Source organism: Python bivittatus, unplaced genomic scaffold (genome assembly GCF_059951505.1).
Source record: "Python bivittatus isolate LINGU-HERP-01145 unplaced genomic scaffold, Pbiv_v1 ctg000330_np1212, whole genome shotgun sequence".
Taxonomy (NCBI): Eukaryota; Metazoa; Chordata; class Lepidosauria; order Squamata; family Pythonidae; genus Python; species Python bivittatus.
Window position 1 is genome coordinate 30,699,827 of NW_028277058.1, and position 18,664 is coordinate 30,718,490.

General features: G+C 33.3%; 1 protein-coding gene across 1 annotated transcript in view; it reads left to right on the forward strand.

Annotated features, from left to right (window-relative positions):
- Positions 1-18,664, forward strand: part of CFAP54 (cilia and flagella associated protein 54) — a 159,701-nt gene that overhangs the window by 98,484 nt on the left and 42,553 nt on the right. The window contains exons 43-46 of the mRNA XM_088141903.1: positions 13,044-13,253; positions 14,249-14,336; positions 16,053-16,259; positions 17,469-17,535. Coding sequence (XP_087998029.1) covers positions 13,044-13,253; positions 14,249-14,336; positions 16,053-16,259; positions 17,469-17,535 — 572 coding nt within the window. The remainder of the gene's footprint in view (positions 1-13,043; positions 13,254-14,248; positions 14,337-16,052; positions 16,260-17,468; positions 17,536-18,664) is intronic.

Sequence of the window (18,664 nt, forward strand, 5' to 3'; positions counted from 1 at the left end):
ATACATCGATTGAATGGATTTAGTTTAAAATATTTTCAAATATATTTGGGGCAGTTGTATAAAATAATATACATTATAGAGATGTCTATAGGCAAAAGCCCTTAGCATTTCAGAGAGATAGTATAGGAGTACCTAATAACCATGAATAAAACTCAGTGAAGGCTTTTTTATGTTCTTTCCAACTGGAAGCCAATAAAGATCCTAAAGGACTACATATGTTCATAATGCCCAGTTCCTATCAGTACTCTTGCATCAAAAGTCAAGTCTCTTTATTTCCCTTATTGACCAGGAAAACAAAGCTTTGACAAATAGGGTTACAGCTGTCCTGTTGAAATAGTGTAACCTATGTACTATACAAATTGACTAAAAATTTTTTAATAACTTTATTAGAATTTTAAAAGAAAAGTTAAAAACTAACAAGAACTAATATTTATAAAGAAAGAAAAAAAGGAAAGAATAAGAAATGAACAAAGACAAAAGTGCAGAAATCAAAGAAAAGAAAAAATATAAAGAAGTGTCTTCTGATTTACTTTTACAGCAGTTATAAGTATAAATGTAAATTGACCTCTTACTCTATGGTTACAACATTGTTTACATTTTTTCTATAATCTATTTTTTGTCTAATCATCAAAACCATATATCATAATTTCATTTTTTTCTGTTTTCCGCAAAAAATCAGGGGTTTCCAATCAGTGTTAAACTTAGACATTGTCCTGTCTCTAAAGCTGTCAATTTGGCTATCTCAGCAAGTTGAGCAATTGATCAAACATACTCTGAGATAAGTCAGCTGGAATTGCCTTCTCTGCTTTCTCTGGCTGCTGTTCCAGGGCGCCCCTACTTCCCTCCAATTCTGTAGCTTTCCAAGTTGTCATTTTATAATCCAAAAAAAGGCTCACTCAGGAAGAAAATAAAAGACAACTTCCCTCCCTTTTTCCCCCTCTCTCAAATTGTGCCTTTGATGCTGTAATTTGAGACTAAATTGTCAATATGCTCTACATTTCCATGGTTACAAATAAGCAGTCAGTTACTGTTATCTCTTGTTATGCAAATTCAACCAATTGGCTGCAGTCTTTTAGATGGAAACAAATGACTTTCCCACGGGATGTCTGATTCAGTTGTTTAATTCAATTACAGCTTTTGCAATACACTTTCATAAAAAAGTTAATCTTTAAAAAAACAACTCTTCCCTTTATCCATTTTGAACTTTCTTAATTTACCCTTGTTAAGTTCTTTGCCAAATATATTTTTAAAATGTAAATCTTTAAATCTTTTATTTTTATAATAATAATAAAAAAAAGAGACTCACCAAGAGGAACACTTGTCTGCTGTAAAAAAAACAAACAAACCTTAGGCTAAAAAGTACTTATTTCTAAATGTGGCTAAGAAATGGGGCAGCAGGTCGTATTTTCCTTACAGACTACACTGTAACTGAGAATGTGAATGGGGTCCCGTGCCTCCCAGCCACTCAACTTGCAAGTGTACCACAGAAACTTCCATCTGTACAATTTACCTGTGGGGAGCAGCCATCTGGAGATTGAACAGATTGATTTCATGTTCTTTCCTTCATCCAGAAAGATTCTGGTGTCCAGTGTTGGCCCTCTGGGTGCCAATTCTCTGCTATGATGCCGTCTCCACTTTCCTGAAGATGACTAGACTGCCATTAATTCCTTGCCAGAAGTCAAAAATTAATTAAAATGTTTCCATCGGTAGCACACACTATAAAATCATGATATCAATACAACTAATATTATAAGTTTAAGATTTTAAACACAGGAGTGAATATAATTAAAACTTAAAGTTTTGGTAAAATTATAGAGTGATGACTTAGAGTAATAAAAATAGCTTGCATGAAATATAAAATCATTGTATCGCTGAAAGATAGAAATAATATGTATATTTATGCCTAAAGGGAGTATAATAATGTAGTATAGAGTGGAATATAAACGAGTAATTATGATTTAAAAGGTAAAGAGTTAAAAAGACCAATTACAATAGCTGGTTATCTGCATTATTAAATGTAGCTCTAGCAATAATAATAAAAATAAGAAGAATAAATGTACCTATAAGCATGATGCATAGATATAGATAATGGACTAAATAGACAGCTGCAGATAAAATAGGTTTTTTATTTATTTATATATATATATAAATGATTTTTATTGAAAGAAAATTTTATATGAGATTTAAAAACTACAGAAATATAAAAAAAGAAAAGAAAAAAGGAATATGAAAGAGTAAAAGAAAAAGTGAAAGATAACAAAGAGAAAGAAAGAGAAAAAGATATATAAAGAAGCGACTTCCGATCTTCTTTGCAGCAGATATAAACATAATTTTTACCATTTCTACCCTCCCAAGTGACATGTCATGGTTCCCTTCTTCCCATAAACAAATCTTTTTAATCAATAAATCTCAAAATCGTCAATTCACTTTTATCCATAAAAAGTCCATAAAGGGTTTTCAATAAACAATAAAAGTAATTGTTGTTTGCTGCTTAATCAAACAAGTCAATTTAGCTATTTCTGCAAGCTCTGCCATCTTCATGATCCATTCCTCCATTATATTTCTGTATTCTTCTATCTTTGTGCATATAATAGCCTTGCTGCAGTTACTATGTATATAACCAATTGTCTATGAGCCTTTTCTAGTTGACTGTCCATAAGTCCTAATAAGAAAAATTCTGGTTTCATCTGCATATTAATTTTTAAAACTCTCTGCATCACCATATGTATTTGGTGTCCAATATCTTTTTGCTTTTTCACAAGTCCATCATGCATGATAAAATGTCCCTTCATGTTGTTCACATTTCCAACAGTAATTAGAAGTACATTTATACATCTTAGACAATTTCTCTGGTGTCATTTACCAACGTACATCATTTTATAAAAGTTCTCTTTTAAATTGTAAGATAAAGTGAATTTCAAATCTTTTAACAACATAATCTTCTATTGATCCATTTGAATATTATAATCAAAGTTTATAACCATTTTACCATATTTTCTGTAACTTGGTTTTCTTCCGTTTCAAATCTCAGCAAAGTTTATATTGAAAAAACAAAAATGAATTATGTAAAAATAATGAACACATTATTGCTAAAATGCAATAACATGTTCATTATTTTTACATAATTCATTTTAAAATTTTGTTCTATCATATTCTATTCCTGGTACTTTTTATCTACCTTAAATCTTTCTCTTATCTGTACATATGAAAACTATTGAAAACTAAATTCCTCTGGGATTTCCGGGGGAGAAACGGATTGAATACGGCTTTGTTGTTGTGGAGCTAACACCTGCGGTAACTAGAGGAGTTGGCAACCAGATCGGCTGTTTGGAATCATCTCCAGATGAAGGAGATGACAGGATTACCCACAGGCACTCCTTACAGATGCTCCCTATGTAGAGATTGCAGTCTAGTGATCTCCAGCAGGTGGAACGCTCTGGGAGTCGAGGGAAACATTGAGCCGAAACTGCAATGTGGAGCTTCCAAAGGATGCTAGATTTGCCTTCACTTCCTCTTTTAATTAACATTGGAAACTGCCTATTTGTGATTTACTTAGAAATTAAAAACCTCCTGAAAAGCAAGTTGCTGTACATTGAGAATTTCCTTCTATCCTGGGAGAAAGAAGATTAAAGTAAGTTTAAAGATCAAAAAGAAATATTTTAACTTTTGGAAACAGCGAAAGGAAATTAAGAATGCTGATTGGGGACAGTTAAGAGGTAGATGGACTTGAAATAGCTTTTTAAAGGATTATTTTAAATGCTTAAGAAAATACAGTAAGTGAGTTTGGATTTAGCTGTAAGAAAATCTGTCCTGGGAAAGTTTTGCTTCTGAAAATAAACACTAGATAAGATTGAACTTTGAAAGTTAACCAGAGGAACCAAAGAACAATTAAAATATATCTTTTAACACAATGGCGGAATATCCTTCTTTCAAAGAAGAATTTTTAGCTGTTTGGAATCAGTGTGTCTGGGAACTATTTCTAAAATTGGGACTAACAGGTTGTAGAAGACGAAAAGATTTCATTGGATAAAATAGAAGTTGAGGACGACTTGAATAAAGACTTTAAAATGGACTTTAAAGAAATGCCAGATTATAAGAGAGACATGGAAGATATGGAAAAAGATGCTGTGGACCTGAAGATGGACTCAAAGATGCTTAATTATGAAAATGATATGGAAAAAGAAGTTGTAATGGACCAGAAGAGTGACTTTGAGAGTTTGAACCCACAGAAGGGAAACACCAAATCTCTGAAACCTTTTCTGAAAATAGGGGGAGAATGATTACTATCTGGGACTTTATTTGGAGAGATTGAAGATTGACCCTTTCAAAAAGAAGAGAAAGAAATTCAAAGTGGATTTATCAGATCAAAGTTAAATTGTATAAGTTTTGATCTTGGATTGTTAATATTGAATTTTATTTTTCTGATCAGGACTGTAAGACGATTTATACCTGTAAAAGTGATTTCTTTGGTTTAGTTTAAAATACATATGCTATTATTATTGGTCTTTCGTATACTTAAGGGGAGAGGTCTTTTATGTTTTATTTTTTAGAAAAAATTTAGAAGTTAAAATGCAAAATAGACTTATTTGTTTAAGCTTAAAATATATATTTTATTATCACTGGCACTCTTAATGCTTTTGCTGATTAAATTGATTGTTGAATATTTTTTATAATTTGATTATTGTTTAGTGATGAGAAAGGGGATGAAGAGAGCTTTTTTCTGTAATATTACTTGTTTGGGGGAGATGGAAGTAATCTTTTATATTTCTTTCTCTTTCCTCTTCCTTTTTTCTTTTTGTCTGTAGGTCTTTTCGTTTTGTATTAGCTTTTATATATATAAACTTTAATAAAAATATGAAAAAACCCTAAATCCCTCAGCAGTCAATTGTTCTCTTGACTTCATCTTAAGCTCTCCATTTTCCTGTACTAGCAAATATTTATGTATTAAGAATGTTTCTTTGCCCACTGCTTCTTTTCTGTAAAATGCTTCATGAGCTAACAGAAGTATTTTGGGACATAGCTTGGGTTTGTACCTATTTCATATTTGTAATGTGGCATTCCTGATATAATTTTTTTAAAATCTACATTTACTTTATCATATCAGAAATAACAGTGCCACCCAAACCTCAGACCATGTACTTCTAGTTCTAAAAGTCTCTTGTTTCTTAACAACAGCCAGTCCTTCAGTCAAACCAAACAGCAGGCAGCAAAATAGAATTTAAAATCAGGTAATCCCAATCCTCCTTTTTCTTGGAGAATCTTATATTTAACCCTTGGTTTCTTCCCTTGCCATATAAATCTGGATAGGTCTTTTTGCCTTCATGATGCATCATTTCTCAAAACAGGTAATGTCTGAAATAGGAACAATATCCTAGGTAACACATTCATTTTTATCATAGAAATTCTTCCCGACAATGGTAATTGTAACTTTTCCCAACTTAATAAGTCTTTCTTAATTTCATTCTGTACTTTAACATAATTATTTTGAAATAATGTACAATTCATGTTAGTAATACCCAAATATTTCACTTTTTTGTCAATCTGAAACCCGGTTTTTACAGACAATATTTTTTGGTCCTCCATCTTCATATTCTTAGTCAACATCTTTGTTTTCTCCTTATAAAATTTTAAATCCAGCCAATGCACTCTTAGGTTTTCCATTAATTCACCAAAATTAAAACAAAGTCATCACTGAATGTCCTTAGCTTATATACTACTGTTTTGACTTTTACTGTAGCAATTCTCTCATCTTGTCTTATGTCTCTGTTCAAAACTTCAATAGCCAGAATGAATAACAGCGGTGAAAGTGGGCATCCCTGCCTCGTCCCTTTCTGTATTTCACAGGGCCTAGTTGGTTCCATACTCATAGTTATTTGTGCCACTTGTGAAGTATATACCAATTTCACCCATGTAATAAAGTTTGCTTCAAGTCCATATCTTCCAAAATTCTAAACAAAAAAGTCCAATTTAAATTATCAAAAGCTTTCTCTGCACCAAGGAATATTAAAGCAGCTTGTTTTTCATTGTGGTGTTCCAAGTATTCTAACGTATTAAGTACATTTCTAATGTTGTTTCTTAATTGTCTCTTGGGTAAAAAAACCACATTGGTCTTCATGGATAAAATCTTGTAAAACATTTTTCAGCCTTTTAGCTAAAAACATCTTGAATATTTCATAGTCATTGTTCAGTAATGATATTGGTCTGTGGTTTTTTGGTAAAGTCAAATCTTGTCCTTCTTTGGAAATCAATGCTATATTTGCCCCTGTCCAGCTATCCGGTATCTTCCCATAATGTAGAATGGAATTCATCATTTTTTGCAAAGGTAGTAAAAGCTCATCTTCAAAATATTTATAGTAAGAGGCTGATAGTCCACCTGGGCTAGGCTTTACCTTTATTCATCTTCTGTATAGCTTCACAAACTTCCCTTATTGTTATAGGTCCATTCATCATTTGTCTTTGGATATCTGTTATCTTTGGTAAATTTTGTTTCTTTAAATATTCATCTGCCCTTGCCAGTGAAATTTCTTCTCTTTTATATAACTTTGTGTAATACCGATGAAATATTCTTTGAATGTTTACATTATCAGTCACTGTAGTTTTCTCATTTTGTAATTTTAATATTTTCTTTTCCCTCTCCTTTCTCAGTCTATAAGCCAGCCATTTTCCTGGCTTATTTGCTAACTCAGAGTTCCTCAGTTTAACAAAGTTCATTTTTATTTCCACCTCTTTCTCTATTAGCATAGAGAGTTGACGCTGTCGAAGTTTAACTTGCTGTGAAATATTTTTTCTTCACAGAGAACATAAGAACATTTTTGGTTGAAACTGTGGATTTATGTACAAAACAACTCAATTTTTCGTACTTGTATCAGCTGAAATAAATTCTTCCAAATTTTTATAAATCAAATATTTTGCATCCTTCTTTCTTATATGTACTTCTTGTAGAGAAATTACATCCAACTTTAATTACATCCAGCTAAACCAGCTTTAGTTTCTTCAAATAATTAAATATCTTTTTTTTCCTGGGAGGCATTTTCCCCATTTATATTCCATGTTAGGCATTTAAGCTTCATGTTTATTTTATACATTTTGAAAAGTCTATGTCTGTGGTGCCTAATGTAGTATCTTCCTCAGCATCTTGGGATGTTGACTGCGTGACTCCTTCCATTTGCATTTCCTGCATTTCCTCCAGTTCCACCTTAGTCTTCAGAGTGGCATTTTAACTGGACAATCCGATGAGTGTTCCTACGGCCATAGTATATTTAACAGAAAAAGAACAAGAAATGTATAAAAATTAACTTGCAGCAAAAAGCATGGTAAAAATTTGGGTTACAAAAGTTTTAAATGGATAAAGGGTCCAGGGAAGCTTTTTGGAATTTGTTTTTTTAAGTTCCTGGGAATTAATTAAATAAATAGCACGTAACTTTTCTATACAGACATAGTGGAGTCCAATAAATTCTAAATATTATTATTTGTTGTATGACTTGTAAGTTAAGGTCCATTGACACTCTTGGTATAGAAATTAAGATATTCTCCCGTTGTCTAGGCAATATAGAAACCTCTAAGTTTTTTATTCCACTCATCCCTTAGCATCTGCATATGAAATTGATTTATTGATAACAAATATCTATACAAACTAACAGTAGGTTTTTTAGTTTTAAAGGATTTAACAAGGTGTTCTGATATCTCAGGTGTCTCAGAAGCTGAAAATGCTGCTGGTCCAAACAATGTTGTTAACATAAGTTGTAATTGTAAATATTGTCATTAGGTTACATCTGATAGATGATATTTATCTCTTAACACAGCATACATTAAAAATTGTATTCATCTATCAGTTCAATACAATACAATACAATCTACTTCATCTATCAGTTGGTCCAGAGTCAATATCCTTGCTTCCATCCAGTTTTTCCATATCACCATCTTTTTCCCAATTTTTAAAGTTGGGTTTCCCCATAAGTCAGTATGGCATGGGAAAAAGGGTCAAATATTTTTTTATTAGACATTCCATTCCATAGCTGACGAAATTGTTTCCGGAGATATTAGAGTTTTAGTGTATGTTGATCCTAATACTGTCCATCTGACCAAAAGTGTTATATATGTAGATGCCAAAGTTGCCCAGGCCAGAAAATTAATACCACTTGTTGGCTTCCAGTATTTAATACTTGATAATAGGTAAACTTGATGATATAGCTCCAAATTCAGAAGATCAAATCCTCCCTCATTAATTGATAATTGCACTTTCTGTAAAGATCTTCTTGGAATTGAAGAACCCCATAGAAATTTTCTAAATAAAAATGTATTTTCTGAAAATATTTTCCAGATATAAAAACTGGAATTTCTCTCAGAATATAAATGAATCTGGGAATAATACTCATTTTGAGAGTGTTCACCTTTCCCCAAAGGGTGAGGTTTAATGACTCCCACCTATTGTTATCTGAAGAAACCTCTTTATATACTTTATTTATATTACATGTTGCTGTGTTATATTCTTTGGTATAGACATATCTAAATATTTAATAGATTTTGTACACATATGGAATTGATATCTCTTAAATGAATGGATAAGCAAGTTTTCACCTATTGGCATCAATTCCGATTTGGACCAGTTAATGGAGTATCCTGCTATTTTACTAAAGGTATCTGTTGTTTGCATCAACACTGGAATAGTAGTATGAGGTTTAGAAATAAAAGATAGTTCACAAACTGAGTATGATCTTTACCTGCTTTTGGTACAACTGTAATATAAGCCAGATTAAATGCCAGTGATAAAATTCCCTTATCAAATATCTCTTCATATACTTGATAAAGTTTTGGCACCAAAAGATCTATAAATGTTTTGTACCACTTGATAGGAAATCTATCTAATCCTGGTGTTTTACCATTTGCCATTTTTAAAATTATTTGTTTAATCTCTAGCTCAGATAGTGGAGCAAATAAGAGTTGTTTATGTGTATCATCTAATTGGGGCAAGTTAATTTTATTTTAAGAAGTCTATCTTCATTCAGTACATCCTCTGGTTTACTATATAATTCTGAATAAAATTTAAAAATTGACAATATCCATTGAAGATTTATACATTTTTTAAAATTTAAAAATTGACAATATCCATTGAAGTTTTATACATTTTGTCTCTTTCACTTCTAATGATTGGAATCATTGCCCCCCCCCCTTTTTTCTCTAAACAGTTATCCAAGATCTTACCGGGTCTTTCGCCGTTCTCCCAGTATATCTCTGTTGTAAACATGCTAGCATAAATTCTGTCTGCTGTGATATTATCATAGTTAATTCATATTTCTTTTTCTGTATTTCTCTGTACAATACTGTAAATGGGCATCTAACCGTCTGTGCCATAGATGTTTCAATTCATCTTCCAAATTATTTCCCTTTTTATTTTTAAACTTATTTTTATGTGATGCATAAGCATTAATCCTACCTCTAGTGTATGCTTTATATGCTTCCCATTCAAAAATTTGGGCACTTGATGTTTCTGAATTCAAATCAAAATATTGTAAAGTCTCTACTTGCATTTGTTGTACAAAGGGAAACATTAAGATAACCAATTTCTTGATACTGTAACCAGTTTCTGAAACACACATTTCAAAGTAATTGCACTATGATCAGATACATAACAAACATCAAAGTTACATTCTTGAATTTAAGGTTGATGATATTAAAAAATAAGCCTAAAAAAATTCTGATGTACATTTGAATAAAATGTATATTTTCTTTTAGTTGAATACATCAAACACCAGGGGTCTACTAAATTCAGCTCTTCCATATAAATCTTAATTGTTTCCCTCACTAATGATTGTTTTTTTCATGCCAGTGTATTTCTATGAAGCTTAGGATTCAATATTTCATTAAAATCTCCTCCTATTATCAGTTTATCACAAATATACTCATTCAAGTGTTGAAAACATTCATAAAATATAATAGGTCCATAAACATTTACCATAGCTATTGCAGTCTTGCCTATTTTTGGCACACAAAATTAAATAATGCCCATTTACATCAGTAATAACTTGTACATCAATTGGGAATCCTTTTCGAACGAGAATGACCACATCTTTAACTTTCATCGAAGTATCTGTAAGGTAAACCTGTCCCATACAATGTTTCATTAATACAAATATATCCTGTTCCATTAAATGAGTCTCTTGTAGATAAGCAATATCTGCCCTTAACAATTTTAAATATACTAAGATAGTATTTTGTTTCTTGGATTCTCGTAACCCTTTTACATTTCTCGTAACTAACTTCATTGATAAATTTTATTTTGGCCCACTTATCAATATTCTTTCAGTACAATTTCATTTTATGATCTGTACCATTTAACAAATACAGTGGTACCTCGGTTCATGAACTTAATGAACTAATTACGGTTAATCCGTTCTGAACCATATGTTTGTTTGTTTTTCAAACCGCAAAAATATGACACAAAGTACAGTACGAAGAGAGAGAACGCTAACCTTGCTCGACGTGACTTCTGGTGTGGAGGACAGGAAGGCGGGTGGGGAGGCGGTTATTGCTTGGAGGGAGAGTCCCCCTCCCTACAGGAAGCCGCGACCACGTGTCACGGGAGGGAAAATGGCCGCGGATCCTGTTCGTCACCCGATCCGGCGTTCGCGGAGGCAAAATTTTGCGAACGGAGCTGTTCGTGACCCGAATTGGTTGTGAACAGAAGCGTTCGTGACCCGAGGTACCACTGTATCTAATATAACTTTTCTATATTTAAATATTGAATATATTTCCTAGTATTGCTCAAAGACATAGAACCTCCATAAAGACTCAGTTTAATCTTCAAATAACATTCATTTATGTGTATATAAAATCTATATTTAAGGAAAAAAGTAAAAAATGTGATTATGTGCATAAAAATAAAAAAAAACAAGTGACATAAAAAATTAAGAATCTTGAAGAAAAAAGAAAAAGAAGATATATATAAGGAAGGGGGAAAAGATCACAGAAGCTAATGACTTCTCAGAGGGAAAGGCATGGTAATTTCATCTCTCTCCTTACACTGAAAATTACAGAACCTTTTCAAACATTACTAATTGAGGAAAAAGGAAAAGAATACTGTGTGTTGAAAAATAAGCAATAGAGTTGGCAGTATGCCCAGATTCTCTCTATAGGAATAAGAAAAACAAACACAAATTGAAGTGCAGAAAAAAAAAATTGGCATGTGGACTTTTAATTTGAGGCTTTTACTGTAGGCGAACTCCAATTTCATTTGCAGCAGACTCCATAAAATGAAACACCATCAAGCTTGTCCATCTGCAAGTTTTAAGGATAAGATAAAGGCCTCTGCACCCAGGGGATTATCAAATTTGTGGATCTGATTTTGATGATTAACGCAGAATATAGTTGGAAAATGCATAAAATATTGGAGTTGTATTGATCTGGCAAGGCTTTGAGATTTTGTAAACTTCTTTCTTTGTTCTGTAACCTCTTTAGTGAAATCAGTATAAATTGATGTCTTGCTTTGACTAGAGCCCCACTTCAAAGGAGACTTTACAGATTTCTGGTGAAATATATGTAAAATCTCATCTCTTGTGGTAACACACAGGAATTGCACAATAATAATATGGGAACTAGTTCCAGTCTTCCTTCTCATTATAGGAATTTTAATCACATGATCAATTTTGATTGGAAAGTGTTCCCAAAGACAGGAGCTTTTTGAAAAAAATCTTCCATAAATTCAGCCAGGTTTGATTGATTTGGAAGGTTTTCAGTACCAATCACATGTAGGTTTTTCCTATGCTATTGTGACTCCAGATAAGTAATTCATTTATCCAAAATATTATGACTGGCTTGAGTTATAGTCTCATGATTATTTAAACAATCCTCATAGTGAGCCATTTCTTCTTGCGTCACTTTTAAATCACATTTAAGCTCTGCCAAATCTTGTTGGATTGGCTTCAAAAGTTGTACCTGAGCCAGGATCTCTTTTAATAAAGTAACAAAAGAATCCTCCCTTGCCATCTTGCCTGGCTTGGCAGATAGTGGCGTAGTTGAAATTGGTGTAGATGCTGAATGCTTAGGTCTAGTTGCCATTCCAATAGCTTGTTAAAAATTAAATAATGTAATGAAAGTCCTTACCCACACAGTCCGATAATACAGAAGTTTGAAAGCCTTTTAATCAGGAGGGAGATGGGAGATGTGCACTCACCGCAGCATTCCAGATAGGAAGTTGACCTCAAATCCTGAAGATCTGAGGTCCGTGACTGCCCAGCACTGAAAGGGGAGGAAAAACTTCCCCATTCAGTGCTGGGCAGTCGCGGACCTCAAATCTCAAGGATTTGAGCTCCGTGATTACCTAGCATTAGGAGGTTTCCCTTCTCCCTTCAGTGCTGGGCAGTTGCAAACCTCAAATCTTCAGGATTTGAGGTCTGTGACTGCACAGCGCTGAAAGGGGAGGGGAAACCTCCAAGTGCTGGGCACTTACGGAGGTCAAATTCTGAAGAATTGAAGTCTGTTCCTTCACACCGCCACGTCCCCTCCACTTGCAACCTTCCCTGCTGGCTTCCAATGGGGAAGCCGGCAGAGAAGATTGCAAATGGTGATCACATGATTGTGGGGCACTTGGCAACCAGTCATAAATGCGAGCCGGTTGCCCAGCCCCTGAAATGCAGCTACATGACTGTTGGGGGGGGAGGTGGCACAATGTTTTAGGATGGCCAGAAGTGCTTTATGGGCTGTAAAGCACCCTTTCTGAGGCTGTCGTAATTTTGACCCATCGTTAAATGAAAGGTCATTAAGCAAGGACTACCTGTACTCCCTTTTCATGTATATAACAGTGCTACATCATCTCTTCCACAAATGAGGAAAATTTGTATGAGGGAAGAGAAGAGATAGGGAAGGGAACATATGATAGCATAGGTGTTCTCTAATGCCTTAAATTTAATTAAAATCAATTGTACATTATAAATGAACCTGCTTTAAGTAAGAATCTCTCTGGAAACTAATATCTAATACTATGTTCAGAATTTCTAATCTGTAAGGACAGCTAAGATATTTTCATTAAATCTACTTTATAAATCTAGAATCTTCTGGAAGATTAAATACAGCAAGAAATACAAACCAGAGGTCTTCACGTGGAAAAGTGGGATTTACTGTGGGAGCTGAGTTGACATATCAACCAGAACCACCTGATCTTTCAGAAGAAAATTTTAGTTGCCTCAGTATGGTTCAAAGCAACTCCATTCCCCAGTCAAAACTGCCAATAGTGATCTCTTCATATGAACGAACACTTGGTAAGTTTATAATCCATTCTTTTTCCTACACTGATTTACCATGTAGTCTGATAGGAAACTTGAGCACATGTTGTGCTTGCAGAGATTTTAGCATTTTAAAATAGTTCAGAGAGAGGAAGACAGTAAGGAGCTGGTGTTTCAGCAGACTGATATTAGAGTTCCAGTAACTTATAAGAAATTATCTTACTTTCCTTTTTCCCCCTGTTTTGTTTTTTGATTTAATAGCTACTGCTCAGTTTCATCTAACAGTAGTTTATAGACAAAGATAGCAGGCTTCTCAGCCAAATCACTACAAAAGTGTACTTCTAGTGGTGTGCAAAATATTTCCAATTCAACCATTTTTTAAATTCAGAACAAGTGTTTTTAATTTGAAACAGTTGTTTTACAGCGTAAAACACCCACCTTAATCATTGTGGAATTGTTTCAGGAACAAAATAGGTTTGTTTCAAGCTTAAAACGCTTCCACAATTATTGAAACAATAATTATTGAAACAAATTCAAGAGGTTTTTCCCCCTATTTTACACTATTTCAAACTTGAAATGGAACATTTTGAATACAAAATAGTTGACTTTAAAGTATTTTGTATTTTGGTATTACAGAACATGCATGCATGCATAAATAAATAAAATTGCAAAATGCTTGTAATAGTCCCCCCTGATCTGAAATACACTGCCCTAAAAGAATGGTGGGCCCTGAATACTCTCAGAAGCCTTGAAGACCATTTTATTTCAGCGAGCCTTCGGCCCATAGGGTGATTGTGGCAACTATGGGGTTAGCTTATGACTGTTTTAACTGAGGATAGAGTATTACTTGCTTTTTAAAAAAATTGTTTTGTACTACCCTGAGTTTTGTGATTGGACAGTATACAAAAATGGTAAACTAAATAATATAGAAGAAACACAGCAATTTATTTTAACCAAACACACATTTATTTCTCTAAATATATTTACTATTAAATATTCAAATGTTTTACCCTCAAATTGATGAAAAACAGAAACTCTTCGGACAAATAATCAGCATGGTCTTATGGTCCAGGCTTTTCATGAACTTGGAAATCTGCATTTTTTCACAGGAAACAAAAGGTAAAAACATTTTTATGTTTTCCATTTCAATCTACATCTTGTAAAATTAGTAAAATGTATAATGGTTGTAAAGAAATTATCTAATAATGGGGCCTACAAAGTCACAATTTTCATCAGAATTATAAAGTATTTCACTCTTCTAAATTCCTCTATGTCTTTTCTCCCATTCTCTTTTGTTTGTTTCTTTGAAGGAGTGAAAGAGGAATTTAAAAAAATGAAAAAAAAACACTACTACTCATTTTCTACTCTCCTTATCTATTTTATGCTCTTACATTCTTCCCTAGCTAGTTTCTCCTGCTTGTCCGATAGTTGGACTGTTCCAAGCTCATTCTTTCATTTACCTGCCAGGCAGTAACCCAGCTCCATTCCTTGTCATCTCCTTTCTCCTTCCATGTTTCTTTTCTTTGAGTTTTGTTCTATAGCTATTGAGCGAGCTTTATCGTCTTGGACTGTGCTTGTTTTGTATGTTTGTTTATAACTTTTTAGGGTTTTTTTGTTCTGTAAAGAATTTTATTCTTCTGCAAATATTCATAAACATTTTCTGATACCTTCCTCTTGTGTTTAGATTACACTATTTTGGCACTTGCAAATGGAAGAAATGAATTAATGACCAAATGTTTAGTGACACATAGTTGATGGGATATTAGCTATAGGAGGAGTGGTGGTGATAAATGTCATAAATAAATACACTTAAGTGTACAGAGTAATTCACCTGGACCACAGAGGAATTGCAGAGTGTTTATCCAACGTGTAGCTTCACAAAACACTGAAAATTAACTCTTTGGCCAATCTTGTATTTAAAAAATAAAGAATGTAGCAGAAGATCATATGTCAGCCAGTCAGCTTATTTAAAGCAGTCTACAGAGTGTAGCAAAATGATAATACTGTTTTGAAATATCCAAAATTATATAAACGTTTGTAACCAGAACTCTCAATATCCCTATATGAATTAAAATCAAATTGCTTCCTTATCCTAATAACACTATTTAAACACATTGCCACTGCTAGAAAGTTCATATGGAAATACTAGTGGATGCTATAGAAAAATGCAGTGTTCACCTATCAGTTTTCTTCTTCCTGGAAGTAATGATGCATTTGTTCCATGTTACATATTTGAGCCTCTGCTTTAAGTAAAGGTGTAACACACCTCTCTAGCTGTGTTACATAGACTTCTGTGTTTTTATTTTGTTCCTTAGCGTTTACTTTAAAAGCTGTGACTATTGATTAAATAGCAACTATTTATTTCCTTTCCTCTCTGGTTATTATTCTGATTAAAAACCATCCTTCTTAAGCTGCCCATAGTTTTCTACTAAAAGATAAAGCTGATTGCAGTGAGCAATTTTTAAGAGAGATTTATTGTTTCTAGAATTGATATAAGTTTTTTTATATAAACATATTAAATATTAATGGAATGTTTTTTCCCCTTCTAGTTACTCTTACTACTTTTAAAATAAATGGAGAAGAAAACATGGCATTCCATATAACTCAAATACCTGAAAGAACACATGAGATAGAATAAGCAGTTTGCCTGTGTAATATTTTCTAGTTTATTTAGAGATCAGCAAAATTGATGATCCAGATTTTGTTTTAATTTATTTGTTTTCTATCACATTTTTAATCACACTACATTTGACCATAGAGATTTGATGCAAAATAAAATATTGTCTTTTTGCCTTCCGTTTGAATGTCAGTAATACAATTTTTAATGTATCTCAGACTTGCTTTCAAATGCTGGGGTCAAGGCCTTGATGCAGTTCTCAAAATGGATGATGTACTACATCACTGGCAAGAATTAGATGACTCATCAGAGAAAGCCACTGGTAACTTGTCAAAAACATCTCAAGTTTACTCTGAGAAGTTTATTTCTCGGGCTGGAATTTGGGGTTGCTTACAAGGAGCAATCTTAGCAGCTAAAATAGCTCAGTGAGTATTCTACTTTTTGCTGATCTATAATTTAATTTTCTCACTTAATTCACAGAAATTCAGACCAGTGATTCATATATATGCCATTTATTATGAGTACAGGGCTTCCTCTGTTCTAACCAGAAAAAAGTCATCTTACAATCATACTTCATGTTATGTTCCTATTGTACCCTTGCATTGTCACATGTTTTTATACAAATTCCTGGTGGACAGAATAAAATAAAATGTTTACATGTTAAATTTACATCATGGATTTCCATCAAAAAGAAATATAGATAGTAAGTTTGGAAATATAAATAATTAGTTTGGATATATAAATAGTAAGTTGAAACAGAATGCAGATGCAGCTGAAGTCCTCAAAACCATAAAATAAATAAATACAGATGTTATACATAAATAAATATACAGGTAGTCCTCACTTGCTGACTGCCTCGTTCAGTGACTGTTCAAAGTTATAATGGCACTGAAAAAGTGGGTTTACAACCAGTCCTCAAACTTGCAGCCATCACAGTGTCCCCATGGTCATGTGACTGTGCCCAAATCACAGTCCCTGAGCATCTCCTGGTGTCAGAATCTGCAGCAATCAAAATATATATCAACTAGAGGACTGTTTTATCAGCATAATAAATGCCATTTGTATACTTTGATTATAGGGAATGTTTTCTTAGCTTGCTTTGATTCTGCCATTCTCATTGGTGGGGGAGGGGAGTGAAAGAAGACAGACCCGGAGGAAGATTGAAGGCCAGGAAGAAGACGTGTTATCAGAGTTAGGAATGCACAAGGTCACACCTCTGTGGGAACCCAAAAGTGGTGCCTAGAATGAGGGGGGGGGACTACAGGGGTAAAAGTAGAGGGAAAATTACACGGGCTTTAGTTTTAGCAATGCTTTGCTTAGAGCTGCATGTATCCTCCAATAAATGAAATCTTTTCTGAATCTACTTTGGATTTCAAGAGATTTGTCTGTATTGGGGTTTGAACATCATAGACCTGACACCTGGATTATGTGCATTGTATTCAGAGATCTTAATTACTACAAATTATATGGAACCAAGATACTGACCAATTATTATACATCAATATCTGATGAAATCTGTGAGAGAAATATCTTTATTTTAAAGCTCAAAGAAGGGTTTTTTTTAAAAAAAGTATGGTATTTTAAATCAGCCACAGACTATACTGTTTTAACTATATTGTTTGGTTTTTATTTAGGCATTCATTGCAAAATAATGTTAAACTAAGAACAAAATCCTGCATTTTGTCTGCTGTCCTCTTCAAGGTAATTAATATATGTATTAAAATTAGACATTATCTAGTAATCAGTAGATAAACTTTTGTTATTGAACTGCAAATAGAGAATTATGCTGTGATACAGTGAATGTGGATGTATACAGATAGATGTTGATATGCTTGGGACTATTTATTGTAAGTCTACCTAAATTTATTTATTATGGAAAAGCAGGAAAATACTTTGCTATCAAATAATATTAACTGGTAACCAGCATGGAGCTACATTACAGATAAAGCAGTTATTATCATAATTCTTATCCAAATATCTCTTAAGCAATATGCTGTTGTTTGTATATGCAAAGTCAATAGATAGACCAATTGAAGGAATCAACCATTATTCTCTATTACAGAAGAAAGGAATGTAGAATACTTTCACAAACAAATATTGGTGCTCTCAAAGCTGATAATACGGATCACTTGCTTAGTACTTCGCTTTGTTGTGCAGTATATACTTTTCAGTCCACTGCAGGATTTAATCCATGGATCAGCAAGTAGTCTGTTGGGATTCCAGTGGTCGCTCCACAGGATATTGTGAAATGGGCAGGACTTATACATGTTCTGTGCAGATTCTTATACAGTAATACAGATGGTGATAAAAGTCAATAAAGTGGTAGTTGAAACTGGGCAGGTTACCAAGATATGGTCTTTAAGGGGTTCCAGAGAAATCTTACATTGATTGATGTTAAAGTTTTTGACTATAGAACCTTCCTCAGGAGTTACTCATACAGAGAGTATGATCAGGTAGGTAAGTATATGTATATACTTAAAGTTTACTTACAGTATACTAACTGTATACTTACAGTTCAGCCTGTTTCTCTCATGAAAGATCAGGGATGCGGTTTCCATTTATAAGTGGCCTTGGTGGCTGGGAGCATCCATTTATGAGCTTTAAATGATACACTTTTCTGCCACCAGTTACACGTGCTCTGGTAATCTCATTGTTGGATTTCTACTATGTATATGGGGTTAACTTTGAAAAAGATATGGAAACTTTAGTTAGCCTGAAATACAGTTATGAAGTTATAAACTGGGACTGGCTGATATGATTATATGGTACTATTTTGCAGGGTATTAGCTCTCAGACTATTTCTGGGCCCAATTCAAGGTGTTGATGCTGA